The 16,669-nt window shown below is 35.3% G+C and overlaps 1 protein-coding gene across 2 annotated transcripts; it reads left to right on the top strand.

Annotated features, from left to right (window-relative positions):
* Nucleotides 1-211: 211 nt before the first annotated feature.
* Nucleotides 212-16,644, top strand: entpd3 (ectonucleoside triphosphate diphosphohydrolase 3). Of its 2 annotated transcripts, XM_015389526.1 has the most exons (10): nt 212-409; nt 5,556-5,693; nt 7,661-7,778; nt 8,060-8,219; nt 9,985-10,144; nt 10,257-10,484; nt 11,483-11,746; nt 11,856-11,966; nt 13,738-13,875; nt 15,001-16,644. In XM_015389526.1, exons 2-10 carry the CDS (start codon nt 5,559-5,561, stop codon nt 15,187-15,189), a joined length of 1,503 nt encoding a protein of 500 aa, XP_015245012.1. In that variant the 5' UTR covers nt 212-409; nt 5,556-5,558; the 3' UTR covers nt 15,190-16,644. The 2 variants fall into 2 exon arrangements, with proteins under 2 accessions (XP_015245012.1, XP_015245011.1); XM_015389525.1 differs by lacking the exon at nt 212-409 and having other exon boundaries at nt 5,541-5,693.
* Nucleotides 16,645-16,669: the final 25 nt, after the last annotated feature.

Below are 16,669 nucleotides of genomic sequence, written 5' to 3'. Positions count from 1 at the left end.
ATATTTCCCTCCTCAAAGTTTAATTCATTCTCACAAATTCTGCTTTTGTATTTAATCACCAAACAGACAGTTAAGTAGAAGCAGTCCCGCACCCCTGTGTGGCTTACTTTCAATGGTTTGTTGTACCGGTTCATACTGTAGGGAGTGTGGTGTTTTCACCAAATGCACTGCTCCTCCCATTATTCTGTTCCCCCTCGTTCCACTTGTGTTAAGCAACACCACCCTTATTCTAGTGGGGCAGTCCCGCTTTCTATCTCTCCCCCATGCACAACCAATGCTCGTCGGCTCGCTCTCACTTCCTTGCTCAATTACTCTCTCATTTCACACTGTCTTCTGTCATCTCTCCCTTAGAGCTATCTCACTCCTTCTCCAAACACTCTAAACCTCCTCTGCAAACCAACCATTTACGGTAAGATGAAAACGCTCTATGCTGCATGCAGTTCTTTACCAGTCATTACCAACAGTATTTTTCAAATTTAGATATGCATTAAGATGTTAAATAAGCAGTTTTAATTTGATTATACTAATATACAATAATTACTCTAACCATACTACGGCACTGATCAATCTAATCTACTGTATTGTGAAAATATGTTAACTTCTACTAATCCTGAGAAGAACTAACTTGATAAGGCAAAGAAGATTATATTTCTAAAAGTGTGGGATCCTTAATCAAGGATTTATGCATTTATAAGTACACTGTAGACATTTCATTCATGCAGTGGTGAGTTTCCTTGAGGACAGCACGGTATTATGTTTACATTATGATGGTGGTGGAGACGGAGTCTGATGGGAGTGTGCAAGAACATGTTTTTTTTTTCCAAGTTAAATGCATGCTCAATTAAATTTTGCAGTGGGATGAATTTACAATGGTAAGTTAAGTTTTGCTTTCAAAATGTGCAATAAAAAAAAAACTGATGAATAGATACATTTAGAGAGGAGCGTTACTCTAAGCAGATGGAGATATGGAGCAAAAAAGTCTTAGTATGCATAACACATGATTCATATATGCACAGTACAACATGCTTACTTGAGGAAAAAGGCCACATATAGACAGGAAAAATGTACAATTGATCCATACATGCCCCATCAAAAAAACTGGTTTTTCACTTGCAAGTGAGATGTATACATGCACAGAGTAAGATTAACAAATAACATGTGCCTGCATCTTGATGCACGCACAAGCACATCTTCAATTGACATCTGCTTGTGGTGTGTGAACCTGCTGGTATTTCCGTGTGTTTTTTTTTTAAACCCTTCAAAATTCATACATCACCATCATTTGGCCATATATCGTGATTTTAGACTACCCAATATCAATCTTTCAGTTCCTTGTATCAATGAGAGAAAAACCCAAAACATTTTTACCTAAAACAATGAGGGAAAATGGGCTACCTCTGAACTGCCTCTCTGGCAGATAGAGCTGTGGAGCCCTTTTACTGTGCAGCGGCATAACTGTATTTGAAGCAGTCACAGTGGAAGACGTGGACTGACTCAAACCCCAAATAACATGGATACAAAAAAATAACTAAATGATCTATACCTTCTGATGAACATATACAGCACTTGCCTTTCACAGCAATGTTTTTTTTATCTGTACACTTCATTTGATGGCTGGGAAAAATATTGCAATCTATAGGGATATTGTAATATCGTGATAATAACATATTGTAACCCAAGTATTGTGACACATATCACTACACCCATGCCAATTCTCACCCCCTAATCACAACTAGTTTCTAAGTCAAGATATAATGGTTTCTTCATTTGAAAATAACTTGAAAATCTGGTTCAGTACATGCGCAAATCTTGAGTGCATGGTTGAATCCTGGGGGGCATGTGTAAATCGACCTGTGCATGTGTACATATTGTCCTATAATTGATTAGATTTAAAAGTACTTTTTGAAAATAACAAGGCATAAAGAAGTAGGAAGGAATTAGGAAGGATTTACTGACAGAATGTAATATATTATACACAAGAACGTTAATTATCCTCTAGGAACTGAAAATCTCAATCTTGCATTTATGGAGGCAGACATCTTTGCGCTATGGCAACGCTGAGCTGACAAGCTAGTGACTGTAGAGGTAGCCATTATGTTCAACTGTGGCAAGTTGAGAGGGTTGCACAGATAGATGGCAGCAACACACCAAAAAATGCTATTATTTTCCAGCATTTATACTTATTCAGCAACAGCCCTGATATTTCATATGTAATAAGAAGTGTTGCATCAATACCAATACCAGTATTGGGTGTGGCCTCGAACCAGCACTAAAAGGCAGCAGTTTGACAAAGCCAAGATGGGAAATATTTTACACGCAAGTAGTATGAAGTTCTTCATATATATACACACATAAATTTTAAACAGATGGTATCAGTATGGTATTGGGGCCAAAAAATGTAATTGGCGCAACAATAGTAATAAGTACTGATGTTACTTAGAGATTACTCCTCAAAGTACTGAAACCAGCAACTTAACTACCTGTAATCCTCAGAGCTGTAAATAAAACATCTTGAATTAGGATTATTACTATTGCAGAGACCATGTAGGTAAAGGTCAAAATACTATTCTGGATAGATACCTTTGTTACTTATCTCTGCCACCTATGGAGAGCTTCAGATCTTGCCTCCTCTGCTCCAGTCATCCCACTAGCACCTCTCCCTTGCCTGGCCATGGCTGTGTGCCATGCCCACTGGGGCCTCTTTGCCAACTTCCTCTTTTTCTTCCCCTTTCTTATCCAATACAACCTCTGAGCAACAGTCAAGACCTGGAATCTGTAAACAGGAAATATAAATGCCTCATACCAACCAACCCAATCTCACTATCAAAGTCAAACGCGCGCTTCTCAAATGTGAAACACAATAAGAATACACATTGTGGATTAACCGATCTATCTTCAAGCATCACACGATGACCATCACCAAGACTTCGATAATGCGGTTTTACTGGCTTTGGTTATTAACATGGACGCGACAGCAACTGCTGCTGTGTAATGTCCCCATTCACCATATCAGCAGGGTTGCCAGATCTCACTCACGTTTTTCAGCCCAAAGAATGTTTATAAACTGCCTGTATATATGAAATCTCACCAAATTTTAAACAAAGTCTGTTAATCTCTTTGGCCATAAATCTAAAGAAATTTTTTTTTTACCCATAGACGGCCATCCTAAACTGCCAGATTGGGAAACATCCCAACCTGGCAACAATGCACGTAAGACGGGAAACGTTAGCCTTTACCTCAACATATTTTTGCAAAATATTCAAATATAAATCCCCCAAATATAAGAGGAACATTGTAGTTTGGTTTAAAGAAAGCATTTTAGTTTTATTATTATTTAGTTTGTTGCAAAGAATATACAGTTTGAAGAAATAGGACTTTACAGTTTGAAGAAATAGAAAATTACACCATATGCCAACCGTCACAAGGATGTGCATGACAAGGAAGGGCTTTATATACTGCACGTATCATTTAGGTAGTTAACATTTTATTACTTCTTGAACTCCTTAAATTATTTACTGTCACAGGTAGGTGCTTCGGCCGGAGAGTCGGTATGATTTAAGGAGGGCCGGCCCTCGCACTTGAAATTAGGACTGGCCTACCGGGCAAATGCCCGGTATCACAGATTACCAGTCCGAGCCTGCTGCATCTTAAACTATAGCTTTATTCCTTAGCTTGCATCCATGCTTAAGATCTTGCAGCATGCTCTTGCATTGCAAAATCAGAACAAAAGTGGATAAGAACTCATTATTCCTCACTTTTAATAGTAAAGGTCATTATCCTTCAGTTTATACTGAGGCGTTGAAAGGAGGAAAGCTTGTTTGATGTAAAAGGAGAGGCATGAAGGATTATTAACAGGTTCTTCAAAATAAAGGAGTGTACCCATACTCCTAAACCACAACGATACGGAGACACACAGCAGTCTCTAGGCCCCTACCTTTGAGGGAGTCTTTCCTTTATTAAGTTTTTACTAAAATGATTTTCAATAACAAAATTGTTTTCTGCCCAAAATAAAAAATAAAACCTAATTATGAATTCCCTGTCAGCTGCACTGTCTCCCTAACTTTAAAGCCTTAGTGACAACCATTTGGCCATCTTTGTATTGGCACTAGCCAGTAGCCCAGATTTTTGTTACGACACAATTTCTACAAAAACAAACACGATTGTTAGATAATTTACTTATAGGGACCCCAATAAAAGGAGATTTCTCTAACTACTTAGAGACCTCTATGTGTAGAGAGGTATGTTCAAGTTATGAGGACTTTAAGGAGGCCTTGCTCAAGTTTAATGTTAAATATCACATTTTTAATTCCTCAATTTTTAAAACTAGTAATGACTGTTATGCATGTTAAATACTGCCTTCCGTATAACCTACTACAGTACTTTCAAGCCCAAATAATGCTTAATTTATTCATAGGCATCTGATTTGGTATAGAATTTTAAGTAATAACGAATTAACCCAGTTTATAAATAAGCAAATCATGTTTACCTTTTTTAAATTACTTTACGTTACTAAAAAAAATATGAGGGATCCCCTCTTAAGAAGGGCATTGAAGTAACATGTAATAATCGCAACTGCTGTGTTACAATGATAATAGCTTCTTAAACACCAAATAGCAAATCTATGAATTAAAAATGTTGCAGGATATTTTTTTTTTAGTATCAAACCTTCAATTTTGAGATTGAAAAAAAAATCCAGTAATAGAAAATGATGAGGAAAAAAAAAAGAAACATATCAATTTATCTGATATAACATTCACTGAGATTTTTTTTGGCTTTATTTCATTGAACAATTACGTAATTTATTTAGCTACAGTGTCACATATCTATCTTTATCTCAAATAGATTGTTTTATGACAGTAATCCCAAAGATTGCCCAAGACTTTGCAGTGCCAGGAATGGTGTTTTATTTCTACATTTTTTTTTCTCCAGATGTGTCTACACCAAAGCCTGCTTCATCTGGAGAGAAACACTCCTTTTTCTCACTCAATATAAACAACATAGGCAGAGCGGTTGCAGGCATACAAGAACTCTAGAGAAATGTTTATACATAGCATATTTTTGGGGTTTTTATGTAGACAAAAAGTTGCATAAAATAACTGAAACCATATTTTAATCATCTAAAGCCACATACTTCCATGTGCAGGTCTATGAATATCTGTAAAAATGTTCTGAAGTTGCGCAAACATTTAAAGCTTTCTTTTCAGAAACGTTTGCCCGTTTGAAGAAGTTTGCCAAATTTCCATTTTTATTTCCTGATTACTTATATTTATCTGCAGCAATGTCGTAGCTGATGCACTACAGTGAAACTACACTTTAGAACAAGATGTACCACATAAAAAAAAAAAAAAAAAAGTATTTCCTGGTTGTGTTTTTAACCTTTTTTCAGCTCCTGTCCATCATTATTAGTGTTGCCAACATTTTCTCTGCTCAAAGTAAATAATGCTTACGGTCATTGTTTATCATCACTTTTCAAACCTCTACCAACATTAATATGAAAGCTAAGAGGCTTTTAGTGAGAAAGTCTTTTCTTTTACTCTGGTATGTTTTTCCAACAGGAAATGGCCTCCCAAAAGAAAATAGGCTATAAGTGTCGCATAGCAGGAGTGATGCTTCTTCTGCTTGGAAGTATTGCTGCTCTTGTTGTTGTTGCTGTCATCCAAGACAAGTTAAAGGTTGAGGAGTATGGATCAGAGGTGAACATACACACAAAAACACATACATAGACGTCAATGTTACTCTGTTTTTAAAATGTCTTTGCAGCAACTTTCATTGGAGTTCCATTTATTTCCATTGCCTAAACCTCACCCAAATCGTAATGTCGCAACATATCTAACCTTAACCTAAATACAATTGGGAATCAAATCCTAAGCCTAACATCTAACTAAAAAACAGGATGCAAAAAGGTGAGAAGAAACATGGGTTGCTCTGTTTTCAAACATCCAAAAATGGCCTCTCTTTGGGTTCCAAAAACTAACTCTTCCCTTCTAATACATTGACTGTCATTTATTTTAGTTAGTGCATTTATGCCAAACCATGATGTTTACTCTAACCCTAATTAAAACTGGTATATTTCTAATCCTAACATTTTTCAAAAAACACATACTTGTACTTTATAAAGTATTGTTTAACTTCTTCTGTGACTAAACTGTTTATCTTAATATAATCTAACACAAAGGTCCTGGAGGATGATGTGAATTGTACAATTTGAGAGTAAATTATTCTGGGCCTGAGTAAATTAGGTTACATTTCTCAAAAATAAATTCCACCATAAACATAAAAAAAAGATGTTTACACTTTAAACCACTTAGTCATGGTATAAATAAGGACTTTAAAAATAAATAGAAACTTCCTCTGGGTGACATCTCTAGCCAATCTGGTGACTAGTTAAACATTTTTGAGTGAAAAAAAAATCCAGATGCAGTCACTGATTTAGAACGTTGCAAATGAGTTTGACATAGAGTGTCTTGGTGCGTTGTCCACATTCATCTATCTTTTGGTGCTGCTCTGTGTTGGGAAATTCAGGTCCACAGAAACAGAGACTTGTTCACAAGTTTCATTTTTGCTATTGTTTTCTTTTATTTTGAGCTGTGGTAAGTGGAGATGCATTAGGGTGAAGTAGCTGCTCTTCTAGAGGAGTCTCAGAGCGAGATCTAGAGCTGTGATAAGCGTGTCATTCAGAGTTTGTCACTTGTCAGCATGTTTTGGGGTTTTTTTGGCTTAAGAGTGCTTGCTTCAGAGATAACCTAAAGTTAATTTACAACATACCTCTAAAGCTAAATTTAAAAAGGAATCTACCATATTAGGATAATAATAAAGAAATATGAGCACACACATTTACACATTATAAAAAAATAAGCATTTAGAGTCTCATATTATGCATGCCCTAGCACACACTTCTTTTAAGAATATATGCAATGAAGTATATAACAGATACAGCCATACGTTTTTACATAACTGGTACATTTATGTGAAAACATTACAAACTAAATCCTCTAGATCAGGGGTCACTAACCTTTTTAAGGCTTAGGGCCACTTCAAGGGCACTGAGTCATACAGGCAGGGCTTCCAATACTGACTCATGTAACACATATTTTTATAGTTTCTTTTAAATTAAAATTTTATTTTAGAAATTGTCATGTTGAAATGCTGTATAAACTATGAAAAAAGAACAATAGAATGAAATAAATTTCAAACTTAGCCCACTGGCGAGTTGTTCTATTTTCAGAAGACTCTGGTGGCACCCCATGTGCCCTTGGGCACCAAGCGGCCCCTTCTCTAGATGAATAAGTAAAGAAAAACATGTTTAACTTGTTTAATATTTGTTAAGTTTTGCAGTTTTACTGATTTTTTATTTAAACTAGCAGTGGCACATGTGTTACATAATAATAATAAAAAAAACCCTGCACAATAGCACTTAGTCTTAGGTCCTCTGATATATTATTTTCTCCCATTAGCTCCCCCTAAAACTTCGTTAAACTTAGGTCTGTAAATGGATAATACTATTAGCATAGGCTGACAAAGATAAAAAGAAAATGCTGCAGTTAGACACACCTTTGCTTCACAATACAAGGCAAAGTATTTGTTTTAGAATTTTTATTGTATATAAAGTGCATAAAACATTCAAATGCAGAGTCAATGTTTTTCTGTATGTCATTCACAGTATGGCATAGTAATCGACTCTGGTTCCTCACGTTCTAATGTGTACCTGTACGAATGGCCTGGGGAGAAGGAGAATGAGACTGGGGTAGTGAAAGAAAAAATGAACTGTGCAGTTAAAGGTACGTATGTGAAGTTTTTGGCTTTGTAGAATTTGGTCGAAATGTCGACTTTTAGACAATTAGATTGTTTGCCATGTCTAACTGTTTTCCTTTAAGCTACTTATGTGATCTAAATAAGACATTGTTAATGCAGATAATAAATTACATCTACTGTAAAGCACCCAGAAGTTTTTTGGTTTCATTCTTCAAAATGTAACACATATCACATGAACTGTTTTCAACAGGTCAAATACAATGTTTGCTTTTAAAGAAGTAATTCCAACACAGATTTGTGCCCCCAGGGGTCCCTATTTCAGAGCTGAAAGTCAGTTCCAAGGATGATGAAACGACATTTAAAGCATTTCAAGACTGCATGGATGACATAAAAAGACATATTCCTGAGGAGAAACACAAAACCACTCCCCTCTTTCTGGGGGCCACAGCTGGGATGCGTCTTTTACAGTAAGAGTAACCCAAACAATGCCTTTTTTCTTTAGACCTAGCCTCATTTAGTTCTTCCTGAGTCTCTCTGCGGCCTCATTTGCCAATAGAAAAGAAAGGAAGAGAGCATATTGTTGGCTTTGACAAGGCAAGGAAGAAAATCGAATCAGAAAACTACTGTTTTGCCTTTTTTTTCATATTTTCTTACCCCTAAAAGTAAGAAAGAACAGACATTTTACAAATAATAGAAATCATGGGATAGCAATGTGTAACAATAACAGTAATAAAAACAGTAATAACTTTACCAATACAGGAGGGTTACTGCAGTGATCAACACATTTTTGGGGTTGGCAGAAAACATATTCCAAAGCATAAATGTTAAAAAAGTCTCTCGTTTTAAGTTATTAATTGAAGCTTAGTTCCAACGTGTTTTCTTAAGAATTTGTTTTATTTTTTTTACCACATGAAGAAAAATATGCATTACATTGCTGACAAAAGAAGAATCTATATAAAGATGCTGTAAATACCACTCCAATGTCTTTGTGGAAAATATGAAATTGAAAATGTTTTTTGAGTTTAACATCTTACAGCAAATATCCAGAATCTGACAAACCATGCCCTTTGGATTATATTACAAAACTTTAAACTTTGGGTTAATTTAAAACAATATTAGGGACAAAACATATTCTGATATTTAGAAAAAGCAACTTAAGGTGTTTGTAGTGAAAATCTTTATTGTTGAAATCTGAAGTTTTAAAATGCTAATTAAGCTTTTTGCAACCAAATAATTGCAATGTATGGTAAGATAGACTGATTTTTACAAGCACTGCACAAGAAAGCAGGTACCTACCCAGAACTTTAATGTTCCCTCTACAAGTTTCCAGGAACACATACATTCTTTTTAATGTGATGAGGTAATTTAAAGAGATTTAAAGCTATATTCTGAAATGTGTAAAATATTGTTTTGCAACTTAGCAGGATATTTTTTGAAAATGATCTTAAAGTTGACAGACACATTTTATGCACTTTAACCATTTACCAGGTACTTTCCTAGACCCACTATTGACTTTTCTTCAACTCCTTGGTTATTTTTCCATACATTTTTTTTATGGATTAATTTCCTAAGATACATCAGTTTCTTTCCCTAGCTCAATTGATATTGTAGAATCCTTTCCTGGATATTTACAAACAATTAATTCCAAAAAAGTTAAAAAACAATCCACTGGATTTTGTTTTTCTAGTTTGAAGACATTTCGCTTCCCATCCAGGAGGCTTTTTCAATTCAAGATGTCAGAATTAGCGTTGAGTTCTGAGCTTTTCATAGTAGCCAAAAAACTTGTTTTAACTTCAATAATGCTTCGAACTCGACCCTAATTCTAACATTTTGAACTGAAAAAACTTCCTGGATGGGAAGAGCAACGTCTTCAGACTTGGAACAAATAAACAAGTCCAGTGGATTTTTTTTTTTTTACTTTTTTGAAATGACTATGACCTGGATGACTAAGAGTCTTCACCAGCATTTTACAAATAATTGATGAAATTCAAGAATAAAATCCAAGATTTATACAGGAAAGTAGCTGGTAAATTCTACTGAACTTCTTGGCAAGTTTCTTAAAGTACCTAGAAAGTTTTATGAAAGCATCTGGAAGTTCAGAGAAAGTATGGGCTGTATTATAGTATGATATATAGTATATATTATAGTATGTAGTGTTAGTTAAATGTAAAGTGGTCTACATTTCACTTTTAATAGCACTGAGGGTGAATATCTTTTTGCTTTCTTTTTAAGTGCAAAAGATAAGAAAAGGTCAGATGAAATTATGACAAGTCTAAGAGAGTACCTGAGTGGACTAAACTTCGAGTTCCACAATGCTTCCATTATTACTGGACAGGAGGAGGGTCTGTATGGGTGGATCACAGTGAACTATTTGAAGGGAAATTTCCTAGAGGTAAGGCAAAAGACTGTACTTATTCATTTAATTTTTTTTTTTTTGTGAAAGGCAAAGGCAGTGAATTTTTCAATGAATGTTTTTACCTAAATTAACCTAATTATATTTGCAGAAAAACATGTGGAACACTTATGTTCGTCCAAATGGAGCAGAGACATTTGGGTCTATGGATCTTGGTGGAGCATCAACACAGATTGCCTTTCAAGTTCAGGAAAAGGGACAGGGGCCTGATTACATGCTTGTTAAACTGTATGGTTACCCTTACACCATCTACACACACAGCTTCCTTTGCTACGGAAAAAATGAGGCTGATAAGAGAGTTCTCGACAAAATAATCAAGGTATGCCGATTGTACCGATATTTACCATAAAGCACCCTGTTATAGTTCTCATTTCTAAATGTTTATAATCCTGATCTGTGTGCAGTGTTCTTTTGTCTGCATGATGCTTATTCTCATCAATTTTCTCCAACCTCGGAGGCCTTGAAAAAAAGCTGCTAATTTTGTGTTGTATATTAAACTTAATTGATTCATTATGCGACATCTGACAGCAACTGGCCTTGTAGTTTAATCAGAGGTATCTCATAAGTTAGAATAAGATACCCAAAAGTTTGTGGTTATAGTATGACAAGATGCTGACAGGAATATGCAAAGCACATATTTTCCTGCAAATATGGTCAAGCAGGCAACAAATAGTTAAAAATGTATAATAAATAAATAACAGTCATGCTGCATAAATCTGTCAAGCAACATTGGGACCAACTGGAAAAGAAAACAGATAACACTAGGGAGCCCAGACAGGCCTAATTGGCCCAAACATCTCACAAGTGTAAGCACAATAACATAACTATGTTCACATCCAAAGACCTTTTCAAGATTCCTTCAGATTATAGATTCCATTCATGTAAAAGCCAACATCCATTAATGCCCAGTTAGAAATTGATTAGCAAATACTGCTGTTTCTAACAGACAAAGGAAAGCCAGTCAAGAATGCATTATGTCATTAAGAATATTGATTGGAACCGCAATGTCATCCAGAAGCCTGTGTGAAAAGCATAATTTATGGTAACTTAAACCCCAGTTTTCAAAATCTATGAGCCTGTCATCGGGAAAAATATGCTGTGTTGGTAGTCAAAGGAATCAATATTGTATAAGATGTTGTATATGTTGCTTTCAAGGTTTTATAATGCAGAAGATTGCGTTTAGGTATTTGTTTTCTAATCTAATGTTTTCCCTGCCATTTCTTTATCTCCTGTCTTTTCTCTTATTATGTCACTTTCCTCATCCCACCTCTGGTAAACCTTTTTTTTTATTTAATATCTTTAATTTGGATATTTCAGGAATCATCTGACCCAGCCTACATAATAAACCCCTGCTACCCCGACGGTTTCAACTATACCATGAGTGCTTCAGCTATTTATGATACAGAGTGCACAATGAAACCCAAAAACTACAAACCTGATCTACAGTTCTTCATGGTTGGAAAGTCTGATTCCAAGAAATGTGGGGAAATAGTCAAGTCCATATTTGATTTTAAAAACTGCTCCTCAAAAATGTGCTCCTTCAATGGGGTAGAGCAGCCGCCGGTGACTGGAGAGTTCATGGTAACACATGCGGATATTATTCATAATATAATTGTTATGATTGTTTGTACCGTACTAAAAATATATATGTCCAGCATAACTAAATGCTTGCTTCTAATGGTTCTTTTAGGCGTATGCTGGATTCTTTTACATTGCTCGAGCCCTTGGGATGAATGGGACATCAAAGCTTGAAGAGTTCAATATTTCAGTTGGGAACTTCTGCCAGACTTATTGGACAGAGGTGGGTTCCCAACATGGATCTGAAGCTGCAGTAATAAATAAACAAGGAGAAACAAAAGATGAAGGTAGCTAGAGAACACACAAACAAGGAAATAGTAGTGGTGCACAGGTTTGTCAAATTTCATAACTCGTATGTTCAATTCAGTTAGGTTTATTAACTAGGCACTGTCACCATTCCTGTTTAGGATGTTCATTGCCAGAATCTTAGGGTGTAGCTGTTGAATGAAAACTCTGAATCTCAACTTTGTTCTTAAATATAATGTGTTTTTATTGGCTTCATCAGGCCACAACATTCATCTTGCACTTGAGCACTGCACAGCTAAATGTGAAGTAGCCAAGATGATGCCATGTCTGTCTATGTGGAAAGGGTGTACTGTATCTTTAAAGCAAAAGGAGAAGTTGAAATACAGTAGCTCTGTGTCCTGGAGTGATAGTAAGATGGAACTAGAGAACTAAAGATGGATTTAGATTTTGTCTGCAGAAATGCATTTGTTTTAACAGTCTCTAGCGGTGAAGAAATCAATTCACTTCAAAAACACTTTATTAATCCCAAAGGAAAAATCAGTAAAAAAGGATTAAGAGAGAGATGAACCAAAGAGAGAGTGAAACTTTAGATCTTCTGATTTGTCAGCATTTTATGACCTTTTCTCATAAAAAGGAAAAAAAAATCTATCTATCTATCTATCTATCTATCTATCTATCTATCTATCTATCTATCTATCTATCTATCTATCTATCTATCTATCTATCTATCTATNATCTATCTATCTATCTATCTATCTATCTATCTATCTATCTATCTATCTATCTATCTATCTATCTATCTATCTATCTATCTATCTATCTATCTGTCTATCTGTCTGTCTGTCTGTCTGTCTGTCTGTCTGTCTGTCTGTCTGTCTGTCTGTCTGTCTGACTAGTGGCTTAACTTAAGCCTTCTAGATGGGTAAGGAGATTCCATTAGAGGAGGTGCTTTAGGTAGATGTTCAGGATGTTCTTTGGCATATCCCATTGGGAATCAACTGGGCAAGCACCACTGAGAGGTAAACCCCTAGCAAGACCAAAATATTAATGGAAGATTATTCAATATCCCCCCTGCACTGGGACACCTTTGGATCTCCCTGAAAGAGTTGGAAGTTGTTGCTGGATAGCAACACTGAAATTTAGGTCTGGGCTTTTCTCGTGTTCCTATTACCAGACTGAGACGCGAAATACAGTGGTTAAATGCATGAGTGAATGGATGGGTAAATGGATGGATGATTGATACTCCCTTGGCTAGCCAATGGTTGTCAGATGCTCAACATAATTTTATTTAGGGATATGGTGTTTTTTCAGACAACAGGGGCCCTACTTCTTGTTAAACCCTAAATCAGAGATGGGCATTGTGGAGTCATCACATGATCTCCTTGCCATGTATTTGTTCTGGCCAAACACTGAACCAGGTGAGTCCGACCTGCACAATGAACTAAATTGTGGTGATTGGACTCTACTGGTTCAGTATCTGGGCGAAACAAATACATTGCATCGAGATTAGTTGGTGACTCAACAATGCCTATCCCTGCTCTACACAATGATCCACAAATTGATGTTGTAAGTTTCCTTTAACATGTACAGCTTTTAATTTGGGAATCTGTGTGGATTTAAATGCCAGTCCAGCTCTATAAAAAACGTTTTTCTTATTTAATTTTACTTTAGGAAAGCATTTGGTTTAATTTCTGCACTCTTAATCTTGTCAAAATAAATCCTTAACTCAGTGTTTCTTACCTTTCCAGCTAAAAACGAAACATCCTAAAATTCATGAGAAATTCCTCAAGACGTATTGTTTTGCCAGTCACTATGTCCTTACTCTCCTGGCAGACGGTTATAAGTTTGATGAAGAGACTTGGAAAAACATTCATTTTGAAAAAACGGTGAGTAAGGCAACAACCAAAATAAAGCAAAAATATATCATTATTGAACCTTTTTTTTATTATTACTATTAAATGTTTATTTGTCTTTTCTCTTTTTTCTAATATGAGTTCATGCACAATAAATACTACACTGGAAAAAATCAAAATCTAGACAAGTCATTTTTCTTAAATAAGAGCATTTGTTCTGTAATTTACGAAATAAAAGAGACATTTTGCCAATGGAATGAGACAATTTAGATGTAAAATAAGGAAATACAACTGCATTGTCTTATATGAAGTGCATATTATCGAATTACCTTATTTTAAGAGTAGAAACACTTATTCCATTGGCAAAGTCAATTACCTATTTAAATCAAGGGTAAATACACTTAATTTAAGAAATTTTCACTTATTTCTAGATAATTTTTCTAATGTATTAAACAATATATCCATGTTAGGACTAAAGCCAGGTATGAGGGAATTAAACCCACAAAAGCCTTAAACAGAACCCTGGTACCCAAATTTTTCTTCTGAAACAGGAAATGTTTCCAGACTATTGGAATAGAGAGATTTCAGACATGTTACTCTCTTTCCATTTCTTGGTTTGGAAAAAAAGAAAGTGGCTCTATGAGAAATGTGAAATCAAGACTGCCATTTGTCAGTTACTCAGAGCTTGCCCTTTAGATACAAGGCATGTCTGTTCCTTAATTACATAGGCAAAAAAAAATGTTAAGTGTTCTTTGTATGTTATGACTAATCCTGAAGCTGTCAGTATGAATTCATGACCAAAAAATTTTATATTTTAAACTTAAAATGTTTGTAAATGTAATTGTCCATCATGGCATTATTAATTATCTCAAACTTCCTGCACAAAAAGTTTGTATCATATTTTTAGTTAATACTTTATTAAGCCACTTTTTGCAGCTGCTGCAGAGCAAGATTTTTGACAATGTTATCTTCTTTTGGTATCTAGTGACTAGTTTTTTTTTTTTTTTTTAATATTCTGTGTAAAAGAGCTCATTATGTTGTTGGTATAGAGAAATAATCAGAAATGATAAATGGCCTGTACTCATATAGCACTTTGTTGCGTTATGCCACATTCAGTCATTCACTCACGTACACATCTCCCTCATTTATGTTTTACAGGTAAAGGAAACAAATATAGGCTGGAGTCTGGGCTACATGCTGAGTATGTCCAACATGATCCCATCTGAAGTGAAAGTAATCACCCCAATGACAAACCCAGTCTTTGCTGGCCTCATATTTTTATTTTCCGCTCTAATAATTATAACAGTAGTCTTAGGGTTTATCATCCTCATTCGTACTTGCTACTGATTAAGTGTCAAAGACAACTGTGAATAGCCTCTGGAGATATTTGGTACATTGCTGGAATGTGCTGCAGTAGCATGTGCTGAGGCATGTGTGTGGAAGTTAATAAACAAAGCAAACATGTTTTTATAATCTCATGGCTCTGAAGCAAGATTCACATGTAGAGTTTTTGCACTTGGCTTTAAGGTTAAACAATATATTTTCCAACTTTAAACTAAACTAATAAGGATAAAATAAACTATCCCCAATACTAATGAGCAACCTTATTTCAAATGTCTGATACATATTATTGATTAATCTTGTTATCTTGTAATATGCAGTTCAGACGTCGGATAGAGCAGCCTTTACAGAATGCATTTCCTGTATCTCACAGAAGCACAAAGCTTTTTATTTTACCTCAAATCAAACATAAATGAACAGGAGTGAATGAAATAAACATGCATAGGCAAAGATAGGTGTGTCTATCCCCATTTTGAGCATGGCTGTGAAAAATGCTTATCCTTGCCATGTATTGCCATGTGTTGGAGGAATACAAAAAGTGAGCTGTATGGAGAGGTTGTGCTTTTTTTTAACATCTACAAAAAAAGTGTTTTTTAATTTTAGCATGCTTGCCCTTTTTCTTTAGTTTGAAGTTACCAAACTATCACTTTTTCCCATTTGATGTGTATAAGCGAAATTTTGTTTTGTATACACTGTCTATACAAAATGACAATAAGGTATGTCTAAGTCTAAGTTCAGCTCCAAGTAAAAACTTTAAAACAAAATATATCATTGTATTAAATAATTGCCTGTATACTATTCCCATTAATAGATGTTTGAAGTGAAATCTGCATTAACTTCATTGAGGAAGAATAATTTACAGAGTAACATAAAACTACAAAAGCTAATTTTAGATAAATGTAATTGCTCAGTATTACTGAAAAAATACTTAAAGGCGCGCCATGTAACTTTTGGCCACTAGGGGCACTAGACCTGTACCTGCCCGTAGTTTGCTTCTACTAAACATAGAAAAGAATAAGAAAGATATATGACTGTATACTAGGAGGAAAGTGTTAACTTACCAGTCTAATAATAAAGTTGAAAAAAAGAGAATCAGTTTTACAGCCGGCTTCTTCTTTCAGCCTGCGCCAACGAATAAACTCTTTTCCAAGATCGACTCTTGTTTTTCCTCGCGCACGATCCCTTTCACAATTTCTCTTTTTAGCCTCCTCAGAAGGTTTAAAAATTTTCCTTGACTCAGCCATGACCAGTAGTCGAGCAGGTGGAAAAATTATAGAGCAAAAACCTTAGCTCCTTAGCACCAAGCTACATTTTTCAACTATTTGGAATAGATAATTCACGTTTGCAGTTTGAAGAACACCTGCTTGCTTCTGATGGTTTCCTTTAGCTAACCAATGAGTGTTTGCGTTATATGACTTATCCAATTACACTAGTTTTCACTAGATGTGGATGGTTCCAATGATCTGCATTGGATGGCGCACAATAA

Source organism: Cyprinodon variegatus, unplaced genomic scaffold (genome assembly GCF_000732505.1).
Source record: "Cyprinodon variegatus isolate N-32 unplaced genomic scaffold, C_variegatus-1.0 Scaffold464, whole genome shotgun sequence".
Taxonomy (NCBI): Eukaryota; Metazoa; Chordata; class Actinopteri; order Cyprinodontiformes; family Cyprinodontidae; genus Cyprinodon; species Cyprinodon variegatus.
Note: the sequence above shows the minus strand (reverse complement) of the source record. Positions and strands in the feature narration are given on the sequence as shown.

What these genes read in the sequence shown, in the direction of transcription:
- entpd3 (XM_015389525.1), top strand. Translation starts at nt 5,541, where the DNA reads ATGTTTTTCCAACAGGAAATGGCCTCCCAAAAGAAAATAGGCTATAAG. An exon ending in TGAAGGGAAATTTCCTAGAG is followed by an intron (nt 10,145 to 10,256) that starts GTAAGGCAAAAG and finishes TTATATTTGCAG; the next exon opens with AAAAACATGTGGAACACTTA. An exon ending in TTCTCGACAAAATAATCAAG is followed by an intron (nt 10,485 to 11,482) that starts GTATGCCGATTG and finishes TGGATATTTCAG; the next exon opens with GAATCATCTGACCCAGCCTA.